This window comes from Xyrauchen texanus, chromosome 5 (genome assembly GCF_025860055.1).
Source record: "Xyrauchen texanus isolate HMW12.3.18 chromosome 5, RBS_HiC_50CHRs, whole genome shotgun sequence".
Lineage (NCBI taxonomy): Eukaryota > Metazoa > Chordata > Actinopteri > Cypriniformes > Catostomidae > Xyrauchen > Xyrauchen texanus.
The window spans coordinates 9,523,156-9,548,147 of record NC_068280.1 but is presented as its reverse complement, the minus strand read 5'-3'; the positions used below and the strand labels follow the sequence as shown (position 1 = coordinate 9,548,147).

Here is a 24,992-nt window from a genome sequence, read left to right as displayed (position 1 = left end):
TCACTTAAAGTAGGCGCTGTGTGAAAATACATACATTCTAACATCTAAATTAAGATGACATTTCAAGAAATATTTCATGAATCATATTATTTTTTTCCTTTCTCTAATCAAAATATTTTGAACAAAAATATGTTTTCTTGGGAATATTATTTTAATTAGTAATCATTTTAAAGGTTTTTTCAACAGTATGTCCTCAATTTTACTTTCAATCCCGTTAGTCTTTTATAACATCACTTTAACTAATAAACCCAGTTTCTTATGGACAACATCCTCCTGTAAAAGACATTAACTTAAAGTTAACAACCTCATGTAAACTAACTCAATCTCTCTCTGAGCAATGGCTAACTTTAGGTCTTCAATTCTATCATGTTTATTTACTTTCTATAGAGTGAACAATAAATTTAAAATGCCTGATCTTGACCAGAGCATATTACTGAAGGCCTGCTGTACCTTTTCACAGAAAAACAAAAATATAAAAAAATGTTTTACATGTTACAGCTTTAAAGGTACAGCAGATCAGAAAAGACCCTACTTTTACTCAAGAATGTTCAACAGAAAGAGTACAACTTCTTATAGTATGTAGATTAGTTATACCTGTATGCCTGGCAGTATGTTGTAGATGATGCGAATGGTTTTGCAGTCTGGGTGTCCTGGCAGTGAGTGCGGGATGACATGGTACTCCATCTTACCGGGCGGCTGGTTGCCCGTCTTTACTCCATATATTGTCTTGCATGTGGGACACTGCAGGCTGCCATCTTTGTTTCCATTGTTGTACATGGCCACTAAACACTGAAGATGATACAGATGTCCACATCGTGCCAGTCTTCCTACTGACTCTGCCCGGGTAACACTCACCACACCTGGACCCTTATAACCTGAAGGCCTTTCCAGAGCTTCCATACAGATAGTGCAATCCTAAATATAGCATACAGAATGTTGATATCCAACAAACAATAGCCTTCATATTCATATTAAGAAATCGATTATTAGTTTTTATAAAACAGACACCCCCATTGTAATTCACATTATTAAAAACAAAAGTGTGTGCACAGTGCTTTGCTACACTACCACATTAGTAGGCCCTGTGAATAGCACAGGAGACTGTGTCTTCCTCTCCAAGTGCAGCTCAGAAATAAATTGATGTGACCCCTAAGCGGTCCCTGCAGCCCAATTCTCATACTATCCACCCTAAATAGTTGTGCAAGATTAAAACAGAGCGCAACCATGTCAGCTCACTTTTCTTTAGCCATCTTGTTTCGATAAATATTTTTCCCATTCTTTTCTTCTATAGTTATTTCATAAAATCCTTCATAAGAGTTCCATGAACCAAACCACCCAGCCAAGATTAATCACACCATTATAAACTCTGATTTGAAGGAAAAAGGCATAAAAAAAAAAAAAAGGTACAAGACTTTGTGCTTAACATCTTTTATGAGAGCATGTTCTACATCGAAGCATCGCAAATGACGTAACCAAATTAAAAACGACTTTTAAATATTAAAAGTTGTTGATTAATTATAGAAATAATATATACAATTGTTTTTGCAAAATATTCAGACATATACAAGTAGTTTGAGAGTGAAGGGAGACCGCCTCGATTTCATCATTCATGGCTCGTCATGGGAGTGGGTGGTTGCTGTCAGATTTGTTGGCAGGCTTTGTTGGCAGTGATTCTCTAATAGGTGGATATTTCTCTGATGAATTATGGAATTCTGCTATCAAACATAATAAAAAAAATATAGCTGCAAGCAGCAATGCGGATTCCTCCTCAAAATGGCAAATCATTTAAAATTGATCAGTAGATGGTTGGGGATAAACCCTCCCAATTAAGGAATTCAAAAAAACATGTCTTCGTCTGATTCCTAAACAAAACATTTTCAATGTACAGGAAAATCCATACCGGACCTTATGGATCCTTGAGGCTTTTTGTTCCCAATGAGAAATGCGGCATGTACACCAAGTTTCAGAAGAATTGGACAAATGGGGTGGATATTATATCATTTTGAAAAAAAAATTTGGAGCGTGGCCTGTAGCGCCACCTATGGGCAAATGTTGGTCATTCTTGGTTTGTGGGTTCCTGTTGGCCTGTAGTATAAATGTACAAAATTAGAAAATATTTGACCAGAAAATGGGAATTTTGGAGTGGCCTGTAAGCCCCCTAGGGGCGAATGTGGGCCTTTCTTGGTTTGTGGGTTCCTGTCGGCCTGTAGAATCAATACACCAAATTAGAAAATGTTTGACCAGAAAATGGGATTTTTGGAATTACCTGTAGCGCCCCTAATGGCGAATGTTGGCCATTAAGTGGTTTGTGGGTTCCTGTTGGCATGTAGTATCAGTGTACCAAATTAGAACATTTTTGACCAGAAAATGGGAATTTTGGCATGGCCTGTAAGCGCCCCTAGGGGTGAATGTTGTCCATTCTTGGTTTGTGGGTTCCTGTCTGCCTGTAGTATCAATGTACCAAATTAAAAAAAATTTGACCAGAAAGCGGGAATTTTGGCGTGGCCTTTAAGCCCCCTAGTGGCGAATGTCGGCCATTCTCGGTTTGTGGGTTCCTGTTGGCCTGTAGTACCATTGTACCAAATTAGAACATTTTAGACCAGAAAATGGGAATTTCGACATGGCCTGTAAGCCCCCTAGAGGCTGAATGTCAGCCATTCTTTGCGCAGTACTTCAGAGTGATGTCATCTTGAAGCATGTTAGGTTTGAAAAACCATCAGTCAAAATTACATTTGATTTATTGACAGGTATATATTGTTAAAATTTGGACATTTACATAAACACGCCCCTTTCAGACATTTTGTATCACATTCATTTTTCCTAAGTAATGTTTTCAAGGATGTCCATTCTACAAATGTGTACCAAATTTCAAGTCAATTGGAGCTACGGTTCAGGAGAAGAAGAGTATTTTTAGGTTTTAGCAAATTTTTCAACGTCTGGGAAAATCCATCATGGTGAAAGTTATGGGTCCTTAAGGCTTTTTGTTCCCCATGAGGAATGAGGCATGTACACCAAGTTTCAGAAGATTTAGACAAATGGCGTGGAAATTGTATCACTTTGAATGAAAAATCACTTTGAAAATCTCTACTTTCACTTTCACTTCTCTCTTAAGATTTTTTTCTGTTTTTTTTGTGTGACTTACATAAGCATATCACAAGCAATTTTATTTGAAAGACTATCTAGGCACATAATAACACTGTATAGCTGTGACTGTTTATAACTATTTCAAAATGTAGCCTACAAGCTCACACTTTAAATGGTCAGTGCTTTGATTTTTAAATCATTAAAATAGCAACAGATCCAGTGAAAAAAATGGAGTGATTGTGTTTACATGCCATTCAAAAACGTGGCATTTTACAAGGTAAGAGAGAAATAAAAAAACTTAAAATAATACCATTTGTACTTCTCAATTACTTGGGAATGTCTATGTTCAGGACCGAAGGCTAAATTGTTACTGTCTCTTTAAGAGGCTTTTATCGCATGATACGATACTTAAGGCACAGTTCAGTTTAATCTTTTGAGAACTGAGAAGTATCATTATTTTCGTTTTGTGCCATGCTTGTTGCATTTGTATTCATTGTGAGATGATAAAATACAGACTGCGTGAATGGTTGATTTTGTTCACTTGAATTCTGTGGCGTGTTTCAGAAAAATAATCGCTGAAGACAGAGACTGAGCACCCTGTTTATTTATTTTACAAAAGCACAAGGTTTTGTTGTTATTGTAAGTGTACACAAATAAAAGTAAACATTTCATAGTTCAGTAATGATGTCTTGCATGTTTCTGTATGGGCAAAAATGGCGCTAGTATTTTGTTTAAGTTGTTTCCGCTGTTTCGAGAGAAAAATATAGCAGGGCGTCATCTGGAATAATGCCAGAATAAAATATAATTATTCCAGATTTCTTTCTCAACTGTTTGTTCACTTGAGACATAACAGACTCCTCAATATATCATGTATTTTGACACTCTGTTGTATGAAATTGTCCGTTCAGGCGCAAGCAGCAGCGAAAGACATCGAGTCGCGTGAGTTAGGCGCGCAGCGGCTCGCTGTGTCACACAAACAGCTTCGCAAACATGTATTTGAGTTGTTTTGACATTTGTTGAGTTGAATAGTGTAAAATCGGCTTGAATGTTCAAACAGGCAAACATTGTATACAACCGACAAACCTTCATGATGATCGCGAGCAAAAATGATCTCAGCCTCGCGGTTTTGCGTGTTGTCAGAGACAATTAAACAACATCATTCTCGGAAGTTTTGATACGTTAGGATTGATCAGCCCATCCCTACTTTCTTTAGACATATGTTTCATGTTTGTGTAAGTTTTTGTGGCGTGTTTCAGAAAGATATTAAGCTAGACAAAGAGCACACGGTTTATTTTCTTTATTTACAACAAATAAAAGTACAACTTTCATAGTTTGTGACGATGTATTAAATGTATCTGTATGTGCAAAAATAGCGCAGTATTTTGTTTAAGCTGTTAGCAGCTGTTTGAGAGAAAAATCTTAACAGGACACCACAGCGGCATCCGTGTTGTTCACAATAATTCATAATTAAATATATTGATACCCAATTTCTTTATCAACTGTTTGTTCACTTGATACATAACAGACACCCCAATATATCATGTATTTTGGTGTATGAAATTGTCCGTTCAAGCGCATGAAGCTGTGAAGCGAACTCTCATCGGCGTCGCGGCGTTAGTCGCGACGCGGCTCGCTTCGCTGTGTCACACAAACTGCTTCGAAAACATTTATTTGAGTTGTTTTGCCTTTGTTGAGTTGAATAGTGTAAAATCGGCTTGAATGTTCAAGCAGGCAACCATTGTACACAACCAACAAACCTTCCGTGAAGATCGCGAGCAAAAATGATCTCGCCTCGAGGATTGCGTGTTGTCAGAGACAATTAAACAACATCATACTCGGAAGTTTTGATACGTTAACGCTGTCTCGATAGAGAAAAATCTAACAGGACATCACAGCGGCATCACTAGACCCCTTCAATAATTCATAATTCAATATATTGATACCCGATTTCTTTATCAACTGTTTGTTCACTTGAGATATAGCAGACACCCCAATATATCATGTATTTTGGTGTATGAAATTGTCCGTTGAAGCGCAAGAAGGAAGCGAACTCTCATCGGCGTCGCGAGCGTTAGGCAGCGGCGGCTCGCTTCGCTGTGTCACACAAACTGCTTTCGAAAACATTTATTTGAGTTGTTTTGCCTTTGTTGAGTTGAATAGTGTAAAATCGGCTTGAATGTTCAAACTGGAAAGCATTAAGACACACAATTGATTTGACATACCTCCATGCAGGCATAAAATGTCTTCTGTAGTCTAAGTCTGGAGCTCCACCCACTAGGAGACCGAAATGCTTCATTAGAGATTGCTACAGAAGAGCTGCATGTGGTAGACAGAGTTACTCCAGTAGAGGGAGCCTCTTTGCTCAGCCAATGTAAGTGAATGGGATTTTACATGTGGACCATATTTGTCCAGTAGAGGAGCACTTTTGCTCAGCCATTGTAAATCAATGGGATTTTAAACATTTTTGATCATCTTTTGTGTGTACATTTACATAAACACGTCCATTTCAGCCATTTTGTATTGTATTCATTTTTTGCTAAGTAGCGTTTGGAAAGACATACATACTACACACGTGTGCCAAATTCCAAGTCAATTGGAGCTGAGGTTCAGGAGAAGAAGAGTTTTGTAGGTTTTCCAAAATTTTCACTGTACAGGAAAATCCATAATGGCAGAAGTATGGGTCCTTGAGGCTTTTTGTTCCCCATGAGAAATGAGGCATGTTTACAAAGTTTCAGAAGATTTGGACAAATGGGGTGGAAATTATATCACTTTGAATTTTTTGTTTTTTGGGCGTGGCCTGTAAGCGCCACCTATGGGCGAATGTTGACCATTCTTGGTTTGGGGGTACCCGTTGGCATGGAGTATCAATGTGCCAATTTAGAACATTTTTGACCAGTGACTTTTTGAGCTATTGGGGCTCAAGGAGAAGAAGAATAATAATAATAATAATAATAATAATAATAATAATAATAATAAATATAGCTGCAAGCAGCAATCGCAGATTCCTCCTCAAAATGGCAAATCATTTCAAATTGATCAGTAGAGGGTTGGGGTTAAACCCTCTCAATGGATGAATCCAAAAAACATGTATTTCTGTCTGAATCCTAAGCGAAACATTTTCAGTCTACAGGAAAATCCATCATACCTTATGGATCCTTGAGGCGTTTTTGTTCCCAATGAGAAATGAGGCATGTACACCAAGATTCAAAAGAATTGGTTAAATGGCGTGGAAATGGTATCACTTTGAAAATATTTTTTGGGAGCGTGGCCTGTAGCGCCTCCTATGGGCAAATGTGGGTCATTCTTGGTTTGTGGGTTCCTGTTGGCCTGTAGTATCAATGTACATAATTAGAAAATATTTGACCAGAAAATGGGACTTTTAGGAATTACCTGTAGCGCCCCTAGGGGTGAATGTTGGCCATTCTTGGTTTGAGGGTTCCTGTTGACCTGTAGTATCAATGTACCAAATTAGAACATTTTTGACCATAAAATGGGAATTTCAGGTGGCCTCTAGTGCCCCCTAAGGGCGAATGTTAGCCATTCTTTGTTTGTGGGTTCCTGTTGGCCAGTAGTATCAATGTACCATATTAGAAAATTTTTGACCAGAAAGCGAAATTTTGGGAGTGGCCTGTAAGCCCCCTAATGGCGAATGTGGGCCATACTTGGTTTGTGGGTTCCTGTTGGCCTGTAGTATCAATGTACCAAATTATAACTTTTTTGACCAGAAAATGGGAATTTCGACTTGGCCTCTAAGCGCCACCTAGTGGTGAATGTCGGTCATTCTTGGTTTGAGGGTTCCTGTTGACCTGCAGTATCAATGTACCAAATTAGAACGTTTTTGACCAGAAAACGAAATTTTGGAGTAGCCTGTAAGCCCCTAAGGGCGAATGTGGGCCACACTTGGTATGTGGGTTCCTGTTGGCCTGTAGTATCAAAGTACCAAATTAGAAAATTTTTGACCAGAAAATGGGAATTTTGGCTTGTCCTGTAGTGCCCCTAGTGGCGAATGTCGGTCATTCTTGGTTTGTGGATTCCTGTTGGCCTGTACTATTCTTGTACCGAATTAGAACATTTTTGACCAGAAAATGGGAATTTTGGCTTGTCCTGTAGTGCCCCCTAGTGGCGTATGTCGGTCATTCTTGGTTTGTGGATTCCTGTTGGCCTGTACTATTAATTTACCAAATTAGAACATTTTTGACCAGAAAATGGGAATTTTGGCATGGCCATTCTTTGCACAGTACTTCAGAGTGATGTCATCTTTAAGCATGTTAGGTTTGAAAAACCATCAGTCAAAATTACATTTGATTTATTGACACGTATATATTGTTAAAATTTGGACATTTACATAAACACGCCCCTTTCAGCCATTTTGTATCGTATTCATTTTTCCTAAGTAACGTTTTCAAGGATGTCCATTCTACACATGTGTACCAAATTTCAAGTCAATTGGAGCTCACGGTTCAGGAGAAGAAGAGTTTTGTAGGTTTTAGCAAATTTTCAGCGTCACGGGAAAATCCATCATGGCGGAAGTTATGGGTTCTTGAGGCTTTTTGTTCCCCATGAGGAATGAGGCATGTACACCAAATTTCAGAAGATTTGGACAAATGGCGTGGAAATTGTATCACTTTGAATTTTGTTTTTTTGGGCGTGGCCTGTAAGCGCCACCTATGGGCGAATGTGGGCCATTCTTGGTTTAGGGGTACCCGTTGGCATGGAGTATCAATGTGCCAATTTAGAAAATTTTTGACCAGTGACTTTTTGAGCTATTGGGGCTCAAGGAGAAGAATAATAATAATAATAATAATAATAATATAGCTGCAAGCAGCAATCATGATTCCTCCTCAAAATGGCAAATCATTTAAAATTGATCAGTAGATGGTTGGGGATAAACCCTCCCAATTAAGGAATTCAAAAAAACATGTCTTTGTCTGAGATCCTAAGCGAAACATTTTCAATGTACAGGAAAATCCATACGGACCTTATGGATCCTTGAGGCTTTTTGTTCCCAATGAGAAATGAGGCATGTACACCAAGTTTCAGAAGAATTGGACAAATGGCGTGGAAATGGTATCACTTTGAAAATATTTTTTTGGAGCGTGGCCTGTAGCACCACCTATGGTCGAATGTGGGCCATTCTTGGTTTGTGGGTTCCTGTTGGCCTGTAGTATCAATGTACAAAATTAGAAAATATTTGACCAGAAAATGGGAATTTTGGAGTGGCCTGTAAGCGCCCCTAGAGGCTGAATGTGGGCCATTCTTGGTTTGTGGGTTCCTTTTGGCCTGTAGAATCAATGTACCAAATTAGAAAATGTTTGACCAGAAAATGGGACTTTTGGGAATTACCTGTAAGCCCCCTAATGGCGAATGTTGGCCATTCTTGGTTTGTGGGTTCCTGTTGGCCTGTAGTACCATTGTACCAAATTAGAACATTTTAGACCAGAAAATGGGAATTTCGGCATGGCCTGTAAGCCCCCTAGGGGTGAATGTTGGCCATTCTTGGTTTGTGGGTTCCTGTTGGCCTGTAGTATCAATGTACCAAATTAGAACATTTTTGACCAGAAAGCGGGAATTTTAGGCGTGGCCTTTAAGCCCCCTAGTGGCGAATGTCGGCCATTCTTGGTTTGTGGGTTCCTGTTGGCCTGTAGTACCATTGTACCAAATTAGAACATTTTAGACCAGAAAATGGGAATTTCGGCATGGCCTGTAAGCGCCCCTAGAGGCGAATGTTAGCCATTCTTTGCTGCAGTACTTCAGAGTGATGTCATCTTGAAGCATGTTAGGTTTGAAAAACCATCAGTCAAAATTACATTTGATTTATTGACACGTATATATTGTTAAAATTTGGACATTTACATAAACACGCCCCTTTCAGCCATTTTGTATCGTATTCATTTTTCCTAAGTAGCGTTTTCAAAGACTTCAATTCTACACATGTGTACCAAATTTCAAGTCAATTGGAGCTCACGGTTCAGGAGAAGAAGAGTTTTGTAGGTTTTATGCAAATTTTCAGCGTCTGGAAAAATCCATCATGGCGGAAGTTATGGGTTCTTGAGGCTTTTTGTTCCCCATGAGAAATGAGGCATGTACACCAAGTTTCAGGAGATTTGGACAAATGGCGTGGAAATGGTATCACTTTGAAAATATTTTTTTTGGGCGTGGCCTGTAAGCGCCACCTATGGGCGAATGTTGACCATTCTTGGTTTGGGGGTACCCGTTGGCATGGACTATCAATGTGCCAATTTAGAAAACTTTTGACCAGTGACTTTTTGAGCTATTTGGGCTCAAGGAGAAGAAGAATAATAATAATAATAATAAATATAGCTGCAAGCAGCAATGCGGATTCCTCCTCAAAATGGCAAATCATTTAAAATTGATCAGTAGATGGTTGGGGATAAACCCTCCCAATTAAGGAATTCAAAAAAACATGTCTTAGATCTGATTCCTAAACAAAACATTTTCAATGTACAGGAAAATCCATACCGGACCTTATGGATCCTTGAGGCTTTTTGTTCCCAATGAGAAATCGCGGCATGTACACCAAGTTTCAGAAGAATTGGACAAATGGGGTGGATATTATATCATTTTGAAAAAAAAAATTTGGAGGCGTGGCCTGTAAGCGCCACCTATGGGCAAATGTTGGTCATTCTTGGTTTGTGGGTTCCTGTTGGCCTGTAGTATAAATGTACAAAATTAGAAAATATTTGACCAGAAAATGGGAATTTTGGAGTGGCCTGTAAGCGCCCCTAGGGGCGAATGTGGGCCTTTCTTGGTTTGTGGGTTCCTGTCGGCCTGTAGAATCAATACACCAAATTAGAAAATGTTTGACCAGAAAATGGGATTTTTGGAATTACCTGTAAGCGCCCCTAATGGCGAATGTTGGCCATTAAGTGGTTTGTGGGTTCCTGTTGGCATGTAGTATCAGTGTACCAAATTAGAACATTTTTGACCAGAAAATGGGAATTTTGGCATGGCCTGTAAGCGCCCCTAGGGGTGAATGTTGTCCATTCTTGGTTTGTGGGTTCCTGTCTGCCTGTAGTATCAATGTACCAAATTAAAAAAAATTTGACCAGAAAGCGGGAATTTTGGCGTGGCCTTTAAGCCCCCTAGTGGCGAATGTCGGCCATTCTTGGTTTGTGGGTTCCTGTTGGCCTGTAGTACCATTGTACCAAATTAGAACATTTTAGACCAGAAAATGGGAATTTCGACATGGCCTGTAAGCGCCCCTAAGGGCGAATGTCAACCATTCTTTGCGCAGTACTTCAGAGTGATGTCATCTTGAAGCATGTTAGGTTTGAAAAACCATCAGTCAAAATTACATTTGATTTATTGACAGGTATATATTGTTAAAATTTGGACATTTACATAAACACGCCCCTTTCAGACATTTTGTATCACATTCATTTTTCCTAAGTAATGTTTTCAAGGATGTCCATTCTACAAATGTGTACCAAATTTCAAGTCAATTGGAGCTACGGTTCAGGAGAAGAAAGAGTATTTTTAGGTTTTACGCAAATTTTCAGCGTCATGGGAAAATCCATCATGGTGAAAGTTATGGGTCCTTAAGGCTTTTTGTTCCCCATGAGGAATGAGGCATGTACACCAAGTTTCAGAATATTTAGACAAATGGCGTGGAAATTGTATCACTTTGAATGAAAAATCACTTTGAAAATCTCTACTTTCACTTTCACTTCTCTCTTGATTTTTTCTGTTTTTTTTGTGTGATTTACATAAGCATATCACAAGCAATTTTATTTGAAAGACTATCTAGGCACATAATAACACTGTATAGCTGTGACTGTTTATAACTATTTCAAAATGTAGCCTACAAGCTCACACTTTAAATGGTCAGTGCTTTGATTTTTAAATCATTAAAATAGCAACAGATCCAGTGAAAAAAATGGAGTGATTGTGTTTACATGCCATTCAAAAACGTGGCATTTTACAAGGTAAGAGAGAAATAAAAAAACTTAAAATAATACCATTTGTACTTCTCAATTACTTGGGAATGTCTATGTTCAGGACGAAGGCTAAATTGTTACTGTCTCTTTAAGAGGCTTTTATCGCATGATACGACACTTAAGGCACAGTTCAGTTTAATCTTTTGAGAACTGAGAAGTATCATTATTTTCGTTTTGTGCCATGCTTGTTGCATTTGTATTCATTGTGAGATGATAAAATACAGACTGCGTGAATGGTTGATTTTGTTCACTTGAATTTTGTGGCGTGTTTCAGAAAAATAATCGCGAAGACAGAGACTGAGCACCCTGTTTATTTATTTTACAAAAGCACAAGGTTTTGTTGTTATTGTAAGTGTACACAAATAAAAGTACACATTTCATAGTTCAGTAATGATGTCTTGCATGTTTCTGTATGGGCAAAAATGGCGCAGTATTTTGTTTAAGTTGTTTCCGCTGTTTGAGAGAAAAATATAGCAGGACGTCATCTGGAATAATGCCAGAATAAAATATAATTATTCCAGATTTCTTTCTCAACTGTTTGTTCACTTGAGACATAACAGACTCCTCAATATATCATGTATTTTGACACTCTGTTGTATGAAATTGTCCGTTCAGACGCAAGCAGCAGCGAAAGACATCGGAGTGCGTGAGTTAGACGCGACGCGGCTCGCTGTGTCACACAAACAGCTCGCAAACATGTATTTGAGTTGTTTTGACATTTGTTGAGTTGAATAGTGTAAAATCGCTTGAATGTTCAAACAGGCAAACATTGTATACAACCGACTGTTAACTGCTGTTTCGAGAGAAAAATCTTAACAGGACACCACAGCGGCATCCGTGTTGTTCACAATAATTCATAATTCAATATATTGATACCCAATTTCTTTATCAACTGTTTGTTCACTTGATACATAACAGACACCCCAATATATCATGTATTTTGGTGTATGAAATTGTCCGTTCAAACGCATGAAGCTGTGAAGCGAACTCTCATCGGCGTGCGGCGTTAGTCGCGACGCGGCTCGCTCGCTGTGTCACACAAACTGCTCGAAAACATTTATTTGAGTTGTTTTGCCTTTGTTGAGTTGAATAGTGTAAAATCGGCTTGAATGTTCAAGCAGGCAACCATTGTACACAACCAACAAACCTTCGTGAAGATCGCGAGCAAAAATGATCTCGCCTCGAGGATTGCGTGTTGTCAGAGACAATTAAACAACATCATACTCGGAAGTTTTGATACGTTAACGCTGTCTCGATAGAGAAAAATCTAACAGGACATCACAGCGGCATCACTAGACCCCTTCAATAATTCATAATTCAATATATTGATACCCGATTTCTTTATCAACTGTTTGTTCACTTGAGATATAGCAGACACCCCAATATATCATGTATTTTGGTGTATGAAATTGTCCGTTGAAGCATAAGAAGGAAGCGAACTCTCATCGGCGTCGCGAGCGTTAGGCAGCGACGCGGCTCGCTTCGCTGTGTCACACAAACTGTTCGAAAACATTTATTTGAGTTGTTTTGCCTTTGTTGAGTTGAATAGTGTAAAATCAGCTTGAATGTTCAAACTGGAAAGCATTAAGACACACAATTGATTTGACATACCTCCGTGCAGACTCAAAATGTCTTCTGTAGTCTAAGTCTGGAGCTCCACCCACTAGGAGACCGAAATGCTTCATTAGAGATTGCTACAGAAGAGCTGCATGTGGTAGACAGAGTTACTCCAGTAGAGGGAGCCTCTTTGCTCAGCCAATGTAAGTGAATGGGATTTTACATGTGGACCATATTTGTCCAGTAGAGGGAGCACTTTTGCTCAGCCATTGTAAATCAATGGGATTTTAAAAATTTTTGATCATCTTTTGTGTGTACATTTACATAAACACGTCCATTTCAGCCATTTTGTATTGTATTCATTTTTGCTAAGTAGCGTTTGGAAAGACATACATACTACACACGTGTGCCAAATTCCAAGTCAATTGGAGCTGAGGTTCAGGAGAAGAAGAGTTTTGTAGGTTTTCCAAAATTTTCACTGTACAGGAAAATCCATAATGGCAGAAGTATGGGTCCTTGAGGCTTTTTGTTCCCCATGAGAAATGAGGCATGTTTACAAAGTTTCAGAAGATTTGGACAAATGGGGTGGAAATTATATCACTTTGAATTTTTGTTTTTTGGGCGTGGCCTGTAGCGCCACCTATGGGCGAATGTTGACCATTCTTGGTTTGGGGGTACCCGTTGGCATGGAGTATCAATGTGCCAATTTAGAAAATTTTTGACCAGTGACTTTTTGAGCTATTGGGGCTCAAGGAGAAGAAGAATAATAATAATAATAAATATAGCTGCAAGCAGCAATGCGGATTCCTCCTCAAAATGGCAAATCATTTAAAATTGATCAGTAGAGGGTTGGGGTTAAACCCTCTCAATGGATGAATCCAAAAACCACGTATTTCTGTCTGAATCCTAAACGAAACATTTTCAGTGTACAGAAAAATCCATCAATACAGACCTTATGGATCCTTGAGGCTTTTTGTTCCCAATGAGAAATGAGGCATGTACACCAAGTTTCAGAAGAATTGGTTAAATGGCGTGGAAATGGTATCACTTTGAAAATATTTTTTTGGGATGTGGCCTGTAAGCGCCACCTATGGGCAAATGTGGGCCATTCTTGGTTTGTGGGTTCCTGTTGGCCTGTAGTATCAATGTACATAATTAGAAAATATTTGACCAGAAAATGGGACTTTTAGGAATTACCTGTAGCGCCCCTAGGGGTGAATGTTGGCCATTCTTGGTTTGTGGGTTCCTGTTGACCTGTAGTATCAATGTACCAAATTAGAACATTTTTGACCATAAAATGGGAATTTCAAGTGGCCTCTAGTGCCCCCTAGGGGCGAATGTTGGCCATTCTTTGTTTGTGGGTTCCTGTTGGCCAGTAGTATCAATGTACCATATTAGAAAATTTTTGACCAGAAAACGAAATTTTGGGAGTGGCCTGTAAGCCCCCTAATGGCGAATGTGGGCCATACTTGGTTTGTGGGTTCCTGTTGGCCTGTAGTATCAATGTACCAAATTATAACTTTTTGACCAGAAAATGGGAATTTCGAGCTGGCCTCTAGTGCCACCTAGTGGTGAATGTCGGTCATTCTTGGTTTGTGGATTCCTTTTGGCCTGTACTATTAATGTACCAAATTAGAACATTTTTGACCAGAAAATGGGAATTTCGGCATGGCCTGTAGTGCCCCTAAGGGCTGAATGTTGGCCATTCTTGGTTTGAGGGTTCCTGTTGACCTGCAGTATCAATGTACCAAATTAGAGCGTTTTTGACCAGAAAGCGAAATTTTGGAGTAGCCTGTAAGCCCCCTAAGGGCTGAATGTGGGCCACACTTGGTATGTGGGTTCCTGTTGGCTTGTAGTATCAAATTACCAAATTAGAAAATTTTTGACCAGAAAATGGGAATTTTGGCTTGTCCTGTAGTGCCCCTAGTGGCTGAATGTCGGTCATTCTTGGTTTGTGGATTCCTGTTGGCCTGTACTACTCTTGTACCGAATTAGAACATTTTTGACCAGAAAATGGGAATTTTGGCTTGTCCTGTAGTGCCCCCTAGTGGCGTATGTCGGTCATTCTTGGTTTGTGGATTCCTGTTGGCCTGTACTATTAATTTACCAAATTAGAACATTTTTGACCAGAAAATGGGAATTTTGGCATGGCCATTCTTTGCACAGTACTTCAGAGTGATGTCATCTTTAAGCATGTTAGGTTTGAAAAACCATCTGTCAAAATTACATTTGATTTATTGACACGTATATATTGTTAAAATTTGGACATTTACATAAACACGCCCCTTTCAGCCATTTTGTATCGTATTCATTTTTCCTAAGTAACGTTTTCAAGGATGTCCATTCTACACATGTGTACCAAATTTCAAGTCAATTGGAGCTACGGTTCAGGAGAAGAAGAGTTTTGTAGGTTTTAGCAAATTTTCAACGTACGGGAAAATCCATCATGGCGGAAGTTATGGGTTCTTGAGGCTTTTTGTTCCCCATGAGGAATGAGGCATGTACACCAAATTTCAGAAGATTTGGACAAATGGCGTGGAAATTGTATCACTTTGAATTTTGTTTTTTGAGCGTGGCCTGTAAGCGCCACCTATGGGCGAATGTGGGCCATTCTTGGTTTGGGGGTACCCGTTGGCATGGAGTATCAATGTGCCAATTTAGAAAATTTTGACCAGTGACTTTTTGAGCTATTGGGGCTCAAGGAGAAGAAGAATAATAATAATAATAATAATAATAATAATAATAATAATAATAATAATAATAATAATAATAAAACCATCAATTACAATAGATTCCCTCCTACGGAGGAATCTAATAATAATAATAATAATAATAATAATAATAATAATAATAATAATAAAACCGACAAATACAATAGATTCCCTCCTTACGGAGGAATCTAATAATAATAATAATAATAATAATAATAATAAAACCGTCAAATACAATAGATTCCCTCCTTACGGAGGAATCTAATAATAATAATAATAAAACCGACAAATACAATAGATTCCCTCCTTACGGAGGAATCTAACAAGGACTGATGGCTTCAAGAGAGGCATATACCATTGATTAACAACCTTGGAGCTCATGGAAGGTCTGTCTTTAAAGGTTTATAAGTTATGGTTAAAAAATCTATTTACATATGGAGAAAATGAATGGGATTTTTACTACAGCAACCCAACTGTTGTGCTCTACGGAAGAGTATTTGAAAGTTTGCTTCAGGATGAAAAACATAGCAGCACAGTTTCATCAGTTTTTAAAGGAGCAATATGTAATATATTTACTGTACTAAAGCATAAAATGATCATAATATGTTATCAGAGATTTAGGAAACATGCCAAGATAAAATACTGGCTTCTCCGAAAAAAATGCTACAGCCAGTATATTCCTACTTTGAAATGTTCGTTCCGGGCCGGAATTTATTTTTGTGCTTTGGCCTGAGTGATCCCACCCACTGCCCATTTCCCAATAGTATTTCGCCAGTGCGGGTTGCCAGATTTGAAACAAGTTAGGGGGCACAGAGTTATAAAAAATCCACATGAGCTGGTTAATTTGCAAAAACTAAAAACATTGCAAATGTATACATTAGCTGATCAACTTACAGTATAAGGCTCGTTGCTTGCAATTGTCAGTTTGCTCATCCCTGTTGCATGTCCTCAATCTGGCAAAACCGTGTGAGCTTTGAGTCTGGGGAGGATCGGGCAGGGGAGACAATTCCCTCCAATATTCTGAATTTAGACTACCGTAATCATTTTAAACTCTTGATGTCATATTGCTCCTTTAAATTGTATAAAGGTAAACATCACATACAATAAGTGTAATGAATGTGAAGGCAAATTGCTCATGTTAAACTTCGCTTTAACATTCATGTTCAAAGCACATAGTTTCATTATTTAGATAATAATAAATGATTGGAAAATGAAGACCACAACAATAATTCATTTTAGAAATATACATAATTAAATTATAATTGATGTCTATGTTATTTACTTTTGTCTATTTGTATAAGTTTACTTTGCCCCACAAAAGTAACAAAAGAAAAGATTGCTAAATAAAAGCACACTCATTGGCCTGTATATCCTTTGCTATAAATTAAGATGTCTCATTTGTCTGAAGCCAGTATCAGGGTCACATAAGAGGTTTTAGATCATGTAGGGAAATAAATTAATGAGCATGTCTCACTTCTTCAGGTGGGTTCCTGACCTTCTGAAAGTACCTCTTTACCACCTCCTCGGGTGTCTTACCTGGAAATAGATAAATGACAAGCATAAAGTATAATGATCAAATGAACTGAATGCGCACCTGTGTATATGTCTGTAAGTGTATGTATCCAAGGATTCTTACCTTTGCGGGCTTGTTTTTTGGTGGTCTTGCGGCAACAGTGTCCAACACCAGGAACTGGTTTGATGTCACTCTTGCTGACAAGTGGGGGATGCAGAACCAGTTTAGGAGGACGAGTCAAACATACAGGTAGTCCTGCTGCACTCATCAGAATACCAGTAATACCTGTAACATCATAATTTCACAAGTATTAAAGAAGCAGAAATCATGAATACGGTATTTTCAGTCACATATATTTATAACAATTACTAATGGCATTAAGAACACCACTTTATGTTCCTACCAGCTAAAGCAGGCTGCACAGGGCTGGAGCCATCAAGGTACTTCACTGGTACTGTCGGTACCCTAGAGGGGAAAAAAAGCTATATAAGCCAATGGACACAATGACTGTCTTGCAGAATGTCTTTCTAGATCTTCAAAATATACACTACTTTGATAGTTCACACATGACATGGCAGTTATTTTATATTACTAAAGAGTCAAACCAACAGATCACATTTAGTTATTTAACTGTCATTTTACTGAATTAGATCACTAATTATTAAAATGTGAAATAAAAATAAAAAAAGTAACGAGGATGGTCCCTGTGGAGGGAGAGATCCCTAGAAACATTACAGACATGGATATTTGGGTAGTCATTTACACTTAGCTTGCTTCATTAAAGCAATTCAACTTTTCACTATACATTACTGTGACATGGCGGAGGGCGGGGCCGTGATTCTACACACCCGGCCCCTTATCAAGGCAAGGCAAGTTTATTTATATAGCACATTTCATACACAATGGTAATTCAAAGTGCTTTACATAGAAAAAAAATAAAATAAGAATAATTGAAACAGTTTAGAATATAAAATAAAATACAGTACAAACAGTCGGACACACAGTGGCACAGTGCTCATTCAGTAAATGCACAGCTAAACAGATGTGTTTTGAGTCTGGATTTGAATGTGACTACTGTAGGAGCACATCTGATCTCTTCTGGAAGCTGGTTCCAGCTGCGGCTGGCATAATAGATAAAAGCAGACTCTCCTTGCTTAGAGTGAACCCTTGGTATTTCTAGATGATGTGATCCTAATAATCTGGGTGATCTGTTGGGTTTATATTCAGTGAGCATATCTGCAATATATTGAGGTCCTAGCCCATTGAGTGATTTATATACCAGTAATAATACTTTAAAATCAATCCTAAATGTAACTGGGAGCCAGTGTAAAGACATGAGGACTGGTGTGATATGTTCATATTTTCTGGTTCTGCCCAGAATCCTGGCAGCAGCGTTCAGTATGAGCTGCAACTGTCTTATGGTCTTTTTGGGAAGGCCAGTGATGAGTCCATTACAGTAATCCACCCTGGTTTTCTCTAGGTCTTGACTGGAAACAAAGCATCTAATTCTTGCAATATTTTTCAGATGATAGTATGCTGATTTAGTTATTGCTTTGAAATGACTTCTGAAACTAAGGTCTGACTCAAGAGACACACCAAGATTCCTGACTTGATTTTTAGTTGTTTGACCCCTAGCGTCAAGGTATGCATTCACCTTGAGAACTTCATCTTTGTTTCCAAATGCAATGACTTCAGTTTTGTCTTTGTTTAACTGAAGAAAGTTTTGGCACATCCAACTGTTAACTTCATCAATGCATTGGCACAGGGAATCAATGGGGCTGTAATCGTTAGGTGATAGGGCTAAGTAGATCTGTGTGTCGTCTGCATAGCGGTGGTAAGCAATTTGGTTATTTCTCATTATTTGGCTCATTGGGAGCATATACAGGTTGAACAGGAGTGGCGCAAGAATTGAGCCTTGAGGGAATCCGCATGTCATGGACGTCCACTCAGACTTACGGTCTCCTATACTCACATAATAACTTCTCCCTTCTAAGTATGACCTGAACCATTTTAGGACCATCCCAGAAAGCCCCACCCAGTTTTCCAGCCTGTCAAGAAGTATGTTGTGATCAACGGTGTCAAATGCAGCACTGAGGTCGAGTAGTACCAGTAATGATAATTTGCCTGTAACAGTATTTAAACGAATATCGTTTATTATCTTTATGAGCGCTGTCTCTGTGCTGTGATGCGATCGGAAACCAGATTGAAAATTGTCAAAGTATCCATTCGAGTTCAAGAATTTGTTCAGCTGATTGAAGACAACTTTTTCAATGATCTTGCCTATGAAAGGAAGATTTGAGATCGGTCTATAGTTGCTTAATATGGTCTTATCCAGATTGCTCTTTTTCAAGAGGGGCTTGACAACTGCAGTTTTCAGGGAGTTTGGAAAACTCCCAGAGAGAAGTGAGGAGTTTATCACTTCTAGGAGATCTGCTTCTAAACAGTTGAACACACTTTTGATAAAAGATGTGGGAAGTGCATCAAGGGCGCAGGTTGATGTTTTAAGGTGCTGTACGGTTTCTTCCAAAATTTTGCCATCAATTTCTTTGAAATCAGACATAGTAACTACTTTCTCAGGTTGTGGTTTGATTTGTCTGACCGCAGCACAACTCAAGGATGTGCTGATCACCTTTCTGATATTTTTGATTTTTTCAGAGAAGAAAGAACCAAACTCACTGCACTTGCTGTCTGAGAGCATTTCACTGGGAATCTGGCTTGGGGGGGGGTTTGTCAGTCTCTCTACAGTCGCAAAAAGAGTGCGTGTGTTGTTTAAGTTGCTGTTTATAATATTCGAGAAGAAAGTCTGTCTAGCTTTGCCTAGTTCCATATTAAAAGCATGGATGCTGTCTTTGTAGATGTTATAATGGACTACAAGTTTTGTCTTCCGCTACATGCGCTCTGCTTTTCTGCATTGTCTTTTCATATTTTGCACTGCTGTTGAGTTTCTCCAAGGTGCTATTTGTCTGCCACTCTTCTTTCTGACTTTCACAGGAGCAATATCATCAATTACACTTTTAACTTTTGAATTAAAAGAATCAAGGAGAAAATCAACAGAGTCAGCAGATATACTTAGTGTTAAAGATATAGCCTTCATAAATAGTACACTAGTGTTCTCATTTAAGCATCTCTTCTTGACAGACACAGATCAAGCTTCAATGGCAGAAGAGATTCAATATATCAAAGAAAATACAGAAATGCTCAGACAGTGCTACATCCTTAATAACAATCAATGAAATGTTTAGACCCTTACTGATAAGTAAATCTAGCGTGTGTCCATGATTGTGTGTGGGTCCATGTACATGCTGAGTCAGATCAAAAGTTTTTTAAACAGTTTTGATTTCTTTTGTCATATTGGTTTCTGCATTATCTATGTGAATGTTAAAATCTCCAGCAATGGCAAAACAGTCAAACTCTGAGGTAATTGTTGATAACAGTTCTGTAAAGTCCTCAGCAAAGGCTGGAGAGTATTTTGGAGGACTGTAAATAATGATAAGTAAAATGCATGGAGCACCTTTTAACACACTACCCAGATATTCGAAAGACGGGTAATTCCCAAATTATATTTGCTTACATTGATAGACATCTTTAAAAAGAGCAGCTAAACCACCACCTCTCCTACCTTCTCTAAAGACACTCAAAAAAGTAAAGTTAGGAGGGGATGTTTCATTAAGGACTGTTGCACTACAGCTGTCTTCTAGCCAAGTTTCATTTAGAAACATAAAATCCAGGTTGTATGTGCTTATTAAGTCGTTGACTAGAAGTGATTTATTTTTAAGTGAGCGGATGTTTAAAAGTGCTAACTTAACAGTCATACTTTTTGTCCCCACAGCAATCTTAGTTTGGCATGTAATAGGCACAAGATTAGATGGGTTTTCTGTACGGCTTTTGAAGGCCTTAGACTTTATCATGTAATCGAACAGCAATAGAGAAAGATACAGGCACACTGGGCTCCCGCTTGTTTTGTAAACATTTGAGAAAGTTACTGTTATCATAGCAGGGACCCAACACATATCACTGAGAGCTGGTATCAGTTGTTTTTGGTTCACCTCGAGCAGATGGAGGAGGGTGTGAGCCCTGCCGTTGTGGCAGAGGTCGAAGAGCTCTCACAGGAGGAGGGGGAGGGTGAGCTGGGCCCGCAGGCTTTGGTGGTTGAGGGGCCTGCCATTTCTTGCTTGATATCTGGGGGCTTGCAAAAGAGTGGGATAGTTTGGTTCCAGCATACACCAGTTCTTCCATTTTCTCTGAGAAGCACAGATGTGGAGATGCTGGAGAGAGGGATAACTTGTCTGGTGAGAGGGGCTGTTGCTCTGGTGTTATCGGAGGATGTAATATGCTGTCCTGGTTTCCCTGGGTGTTTTCCAGAAAGTCGTCCTTGGGTGCCGAAGTGAAGTCCTGTGGTCATTCATACTGTGTCCAGGTGTGTGTGTGCCATTCAGATTGAGTGGATTGGCACACACTGCAAAAGGATGATTGAGGGAGAAGTAGATATTGTCCTTTAGCACTCTTGAACCAAGTTTGTTTGGGTGGTGGCCATCCTGTCGAAACAGTTGCCTCTGACTCCAGAAAAGATTGAAGTTGTCAATGAAGTTCACTCCTTTTATATTGCAGGTTCTTTGCAGCCATGTATTAAGCCCAAGCAACCGTGAAAACTAGTTTGTTCCTTTTGCTGGAAGTGGTCCACTGATGAATGTTTTAACTTTCAGTCTTTTAAGTGTTTCAAAAAGTTCATTGAAATCCTTCTTAAGGAGTTCTGACTGCTCTTTATGAATATCATTCTTCCCCACATGAATGATAAGTCGATTTGCAGTCTTATGTTTCATCAGAATGTTCTGAAGTTCCCCGTTTACATCCAAAGTTGTTGCTTGTGGAAGGCAGCATGTAGTTGTATCCCTGCTGCTAAAGTTTCTGATTATGGAGTCACCCACTATCAGAGTCCTGGGCCCGGCTGCGCTCTGAGCTGAATGCCGCTGTCTGCTCGACCTTGAGCGCCAGTTAGCATCAGTGTTAGTGCTACTGGCTGATTCAGTCGGTGATCGATCACATTCATCACGTTTGGGGATTCCTCATTCATTAATACTTCAAATCTGTTCTCAAGATGTATAGGCGGTGGTAGGAAACCAGTGTTTGCGATCCTTGTCAGGGCCGTATCTGGGATAGAGGATGCTACTGCGGCAATATGTGATGCTCGTGACAATCTGATGTCTCGAGTGCCATTTGGTCTCGCTCCCTGTTTGTGCCATCGATTTGTAAGTCGATCAGCTTGTTTCTCTACACTCAGTATGGCCTGTCGAGGAGCTCTAGATTCATGGGACTCACCGGCTGTATTGCAGAGCGTCCATGACGAAGCTCTGTTGTGTGTTCCGTAAGTAACTATGTTTCAAGAACTGCAATCCTTTGTAAAATCTGTGGCAGTTAGTGCAGCAAGTATATTCCAGAAGAGGCATTTTCTCTTATCCTTTTGAATGTAGGCAGTTGTGTTTTCCCTTCCCTGGAATGAAAACTTTCAGTGGAAGGCTAGTCGGATAAAAGAATTCTGCTTTTTTTTGTAGTAGTAGTCCAAGCTTTTGAGCACTGTGCTGATATGCTTAAGTTAAAATTAGTTGATAAAAGGAGATAAAATATAAAAATATAAAAGCGATGGGCAAAGGGCGGAGCAGTAAGCAAGAGCATCCGAACAGTAGCTGAGCAGGAAGTAGCATTATCAGGCTAATCAAGCCTCCGAGAGGGATAAAGGCCGACTGCGGACGGTGGTGCGACAGAGAGCGCGCATTTACGGACAGCTGTCTGTCATGTGTATGTGTCTTTTGATTTGAGTTCCTAATTAAATATAATTTATATTGTCAGCCTGTTCTCGCTGCCTCCTTTCCATAACCCCCTTTACACTGGTGCCGAAATCGAGGAAGGAGGAGGGATACGCCGTAGTGGAGTTCTTGCCGCTACCATCCACCCCAACGGAGCAGCCGCGGCCATCGCGACTACGTCCCCCGGCCGCCTGGAAGCGGAGGAACAGCCGCCGACTGCGAGGGGAGAAGGGGCTCCTAGCTGACCGTCTGGAGCAGTCAGGACCCCTGCCAGGGTCAGGGGGAGACCCCTACCAGCCGCCAAATGCGGCGGGGTTAAGAGAGGACTGCCGACCATGAGCGGGAGAACTGCTGACAGGGGCAGGGAAGACCCCTTCTGTTCCCAGAGAACACGGCGGGGCGTTCCGTCTGCCAGGGGCTGGAGGACTGCCTCCATTCCACCCGGGGAGGCATGGCTGTTGTCCATTAGAGGGTGGAGGAGTGGCCGAGGACCAAGCTACGGCATATGGGAGAACCGGCGAGTAAGTTTTTTCTCTCTCTCTCCCACTGCCGCTCCACGTTAGCCTTTTCACTCTCTTTTAAATTTTTTGTGTTGGGTGTACTGCACTGTTACAGGGAGTACCCCCTATTTTAATAATTACTGTTTCTCTCCCCAGTCCCATTCCAGATTCAGGAGGGTGGGGATGACCTGCCAGCAGATGGGGCGTAAGGCAGATTCATATTAAAGTAAAAAACATTTTTTACTATAAATCTTCACTGGCGAATTGCATTTACATTTATGCATTTGGCAGACGCTTTTATCCAAAGCAACTTACAGTGCACTTATTACAGGGACAATCCCCACGGAGCAAACTGGAGTTAAGTGCCTTGCTCAAGGACACAATGGTGGTGGCCGTGGGGATCGAACCAGCAAACTTCTGATTAACAGTTATGTGCTTTAGCCCACTACGCCACCACCACACTGCACATTTACCACACCACACATTTACCACCAACTGGACAGGGAGCAGAATTTATAGTAAACAAGGACTTAAATATTTATCTGTTTCTGACCCAGACTTTTTATATCGCTTCTGAATATACAGATTTATGCATTTTGAGCTTAAAAATATTGGTACTCATTCACTTGCATTTTGAGGACCTACAGTGCTGAAATATTCTTCTAAAAAAGATATGCATATCTGGGATAGCATGAGGGTGAGTAAATGATGAGAGAATTTAATTTTTTGGGTGAACTATTCCTTTAATGATTCCATTAAAATGTATTTTAATACTTGCAGAATAATTGGTACTAACTATACATTCGTAGCTTAACTAATCGTAGATATACAAATAAACTAGACAAAAACAATATCACTTTGTGGTAACATAATATGATGATTATGTTTTTAAAGAACCATTTACTTTTGGGTATATAAGGAATTCTGACAGTAACACAATTGTAATAATTTTGGCTCTGTACACCACCACAATGGATTGGAAATGAAGCAACGAAGATGTGATTGTAGTGCCGAATTTTAGCTTTAATTCAAGGGGTTTAACAAAAAATATTGCATAAGCCGTTTAAGAATTACACACATTTTTATAGATATGTTTTGGGTTATTGTCCACCTGTACTGTGAAGCTGAAGTGTCCTATCAGCACTGCAGCATTTGGCTGAACACTTCAGAATTCATCCAGCTGCTTCTGTCAGCAGTCATTTAATCAAACACTATAGTGACCTAGTTCCATTGGCAGCCGTATATGTCCATGCCATTACACTGTCCTCACCACGTTTAACAGATGATGTGTTATGCTTTGGTTCATGAGCCGTTCCTTCCCTTCTCCATACATTTATCTATCATTCTAGAACAGGGTGATCTTAGTTTCCTCTGTCTAAAGAATATTGTTCCAAGTCTGTGCAGGCTTTTTTATATGCTTTCTGGCAAATTCTACTCTGGCCCTCCTAATCTTAAGGCTTACCAGTGGTTTACACCTTGTGGTAAACACTCTATGTTTAGTATTCTCTTGATTGTAAACTTTTACAATGATATGGAGAGTGTTCTTGAATTGGCTTAATGTTGTTTTTTTTTTTTTTTGTGGTTGTTGTAAAGCTTTTCTTCACCAAGGAAACAATTCTATTATCATCCATCAGAGTTGTCTAGTGTTTGTCGATTCCGATTTTAAAGCTAGAGTATGTTTATAATATAATTTCTATGACACTAGCGCCACCAAATGGAATTGGAAAAATAAACAATGTTTTCAAAACAGCTTTCCGAACACACAGTTCATCTTCCATTGATCACACAAAGAGATAGTCCTGCCCCCAGTTCAAACCATTGGTTGAGTAATGTTGATGGGGCGGGTCCAAGCAGGTTGCCCTAAACAA

General features: G+C 39.4%; 1 protein-coding gene across 1 annotated transcript in view; it reads right to left on the bottom strand.

Moving 5' to 3' along the window:
* LOC127643981 (E3 ubiquitin-protein ligase DTX4-like) overlaps window positions 1-24,992 on the bottom strand; it is a 60,524-nt gene that overhangs the window by 8,739 nt on the left and 26,793 nt on the right. The window contains exons 4-7 of the mRNA XM_052126957.1: window positions 17,227-17,288; window positions 16,947-17,108; window positions 16,785-16,846; window positions 595-915 (exon numbers count right to left, since the gene is read on the bottom strand). Coding sequence (XP_051982917.1) covers window positions 595-915; window positions 16,785-16,846; window positions 16,947-17,108; window positions 17,227-17,288 — 607 coding nt within the window. The remainder of the gene's footprint in view (window positions 1-594; window positions 916-16,784; window positions 16,847-16,946; window positions 17,109-17,226; window positions 17,289-24,992) is intronic.